The 2,338-nt window shown below is 55.4% G+C and overlaps 1 protein-coding gene across 1 annotated transcript in view; it reads right to left on the reverse strand.

Annotated features, from left to right (window-relative positions):
- Positions 1-1,333, reverse strand: part of PCDH20 (protocadherin 20) — a 5,309-nt gene extending 3,976 nt beyond the window's left edge. The window contains exons 1-2 of the mRNA XM_014538904.1: positions 1,253-1,333; positions 3-131 (exon numbers count right to left, since the gene is read on the reverse strand). Of these exons, the coding sequence (XP_014394390.1) occupies positions 3-131; positions 1,253-1,306 (183 nt within the window). The 5' untranslated portion in view covers positions 1,307-1,333. The remainder of the gene's footprint in view (positions 1-2; positions 132-1,252) is intronic.
- Between the last annotated feature and the right edge of the window lie 1,005 nt (positions 1,334-2,338).

Genomic DNA, 2,338 nt, shown 5'->3' on the forward strand with positions numbered 1-2,338 from the left:
TCCTCGGCCAGGCTGCCGATGAGCACCCCCGCGGGCAGTCCCTCGTTCAGGCTGTACAGAAGCTCCGTGGCCCGGCTGTAACTCGCGAGGCAGTGGAAGGGTCCCACGAAGAGGAAAAACAGAAACAGCGGCTGAAAGTAGGGGAAGGAGAGAAGCCTCATTACACACCGGCAGCGACACCGAGATGGGAGTTAGCAACCAGCGCCCGGGTCAGGCTGCCCTCGCCACCCTTCCCAGCGGCAAACCCTCTCCTGTGGGAGCGGGCTGAAGAGGAAACTTGCTGCAAAGGAGAGATCTATGGGGCAATACTGTTTCCCAAACTTATTTTTTTTCCTGTTTACTTCCTACCCCCGCGCCCCATCACCACGCTCACGCAGTGAAGGGTCCCAGTCCCTAGCGGAGAGCATCCCTGGGAACACGCGCAGCGCGGAGAGGACTCTTGCTCCGGGACTGCGCAACGCGACAGGGAAACCCCCGGGTAGGAGAGGGACGGGGAGGGGTTGTTGGTGGAGAGGGCTGGGAGGTGAGCACTTTATCCATTTATTTCACTGAAATATTTCTACCACGAAAACCCCCGGAACACGAGATGGGTTACATCCCTTATCATGAAACCAACAGCAGCAATAACAATTATCATTGAAGATAATCATATGGAAAATATAGTCACGCTTTCGGCTCGGACACCCCTCCCCCACACACACCCCCCATGAAATAAACACTTGACGTCAGAAGAAGTCATTTTCATCACACACACACCCCCCGTGAAATAAACACTTGACGTCAGAAGAAGTCATTTTCATTTTACCAAGGATCTAAAATTAAATCCCAAAGATCTGGATCCCCACCACGTAGGAAGCCCTCACGAATCCCCCTCCCCGAGAGGAAAAGAAGTAAACGCGGAAAATGATTATGCAAAAACAATGTGTCAATGGCAGCAGACACGGCCAGATGCGGGCGGCGGGAAGGATCTCCGAACCCCGCATCTAAAGCGGACTGAGCCCCCACCCCCAGCCCCTCCACCTCACCCGCCTACATTTCTGCCTCAGAAACTTCCTCTAACGACCCAAGGTCTTGCCTATTCCTTGCTAAAATGAAGATACATAATCCCCAACTCCCTCTCCCTCCCCCCAACCTTCCCGCGAAGTTTGGATTCAGGGAAAAGGTTGGAAAACCCTCCAGGAGTGGGAACTGCCCAAAGGACCGCAACTTGTCGCGGGGCCTCTGCGCCCCAACCCCTAGCCTAGCCCCTTACCGGCAGGTTTCTCTGGCTGGTGCTGCTGCTGCCGGGACGACTTAGCCGCCCCATATCCAGGCGCGGGTGCCAGGTCGCCGGGCGCCAAAAAGGCTGCAGTCGGCGCGCTCCTGGCGGGCGGGCGGCGGAAGACACTCCCTCTCCGTTCATGCAAATCGCTGGGGAACTTCAGCCAATAGTCACTGGCTCGCCAATTAGGACGGGAGCTGAAGGGGTGCAGAAAGGCGAGGGGCAGAAGGGCACAGTCATGGTTTCCTGCCCAGGACGTCGGTCAGTCCAGACCCCACTGGAGGAGCCAGAATGGGGGGACTTGCCTGAAGACTGCGACGAGGCGTCACCTGGTCGGGCATCGGAGCAGGAGCCCACAGCTCCCCCCGCGCCGCACGGGTCAGAACCCCAGTCCACAGGTTGCGGGCGTGAGAGGGAGAATTAGAATAAATAAGCCAGCCTGTGTTAGAGCTGAGTTAACAAAGAGGGGAATTCGGCGCTACGGAGCAGTCACAGGCGCGACCCCCCAACGCCTGCTTTGCCACCAGTTCTAACAAGAAAGACCTGGATCCAGTAGTGTTTGCAAAGGGGGGAAAAATCCACTTTTCTTTGCGGAGGGAAGGAATTGCAAACTCTGAACGGCGGTCTGAACTGGAAAAGCAAACAGATGAATTCGGTGAAGGTTTCCACCTGCTCTAATTTTGAATCTTCGCTGCTGATGGTGGGAGAGCTTCTGCTAGTTTCCTAGTTTGGGGCGCAAGTGTCTCCTCTGGGTGAGCTGGTGGTAGGAGAGTTTCCTAGTTTGGGGCGCAAGTGTCTCCTCTGGGTGTCCGCCGATTCTGGCCAAGGGAAGGGACCAAGGGGAAAAGTGAAACAATCGTGGGGGAACACAAGTGCACAAGTGATTCTGCCTGCAAGCAGTTTCTCTAGCAGCGGTTCTCAACCTGTGGGTCGCGACCCCTTTGGCGGTCGAACGACCCTTTCACAGGGGTCGCCTAAGACCATCCTGCATATCAGATATTTACATGACGATTCATAACAGTAGCAACATTACAGTTATGAAGTAGCAACAAAAATAATTTTATGGTTGGGGGTCAC

Source organism: Myotis brandtii, unplaced genomic scaffold (assembly GCF_000412655.1).
Source record: "Myotis brandtii unplaced genomic scaffold, ASM41265v1 scaffold204, whole genome shotgun sequence".
Lineage (NCBI taxonomy): Eukaryota > Metazoa > Chordata > Mammalia > Chiroptera > Vespertilionidae > Myotis > Myotis brandtii.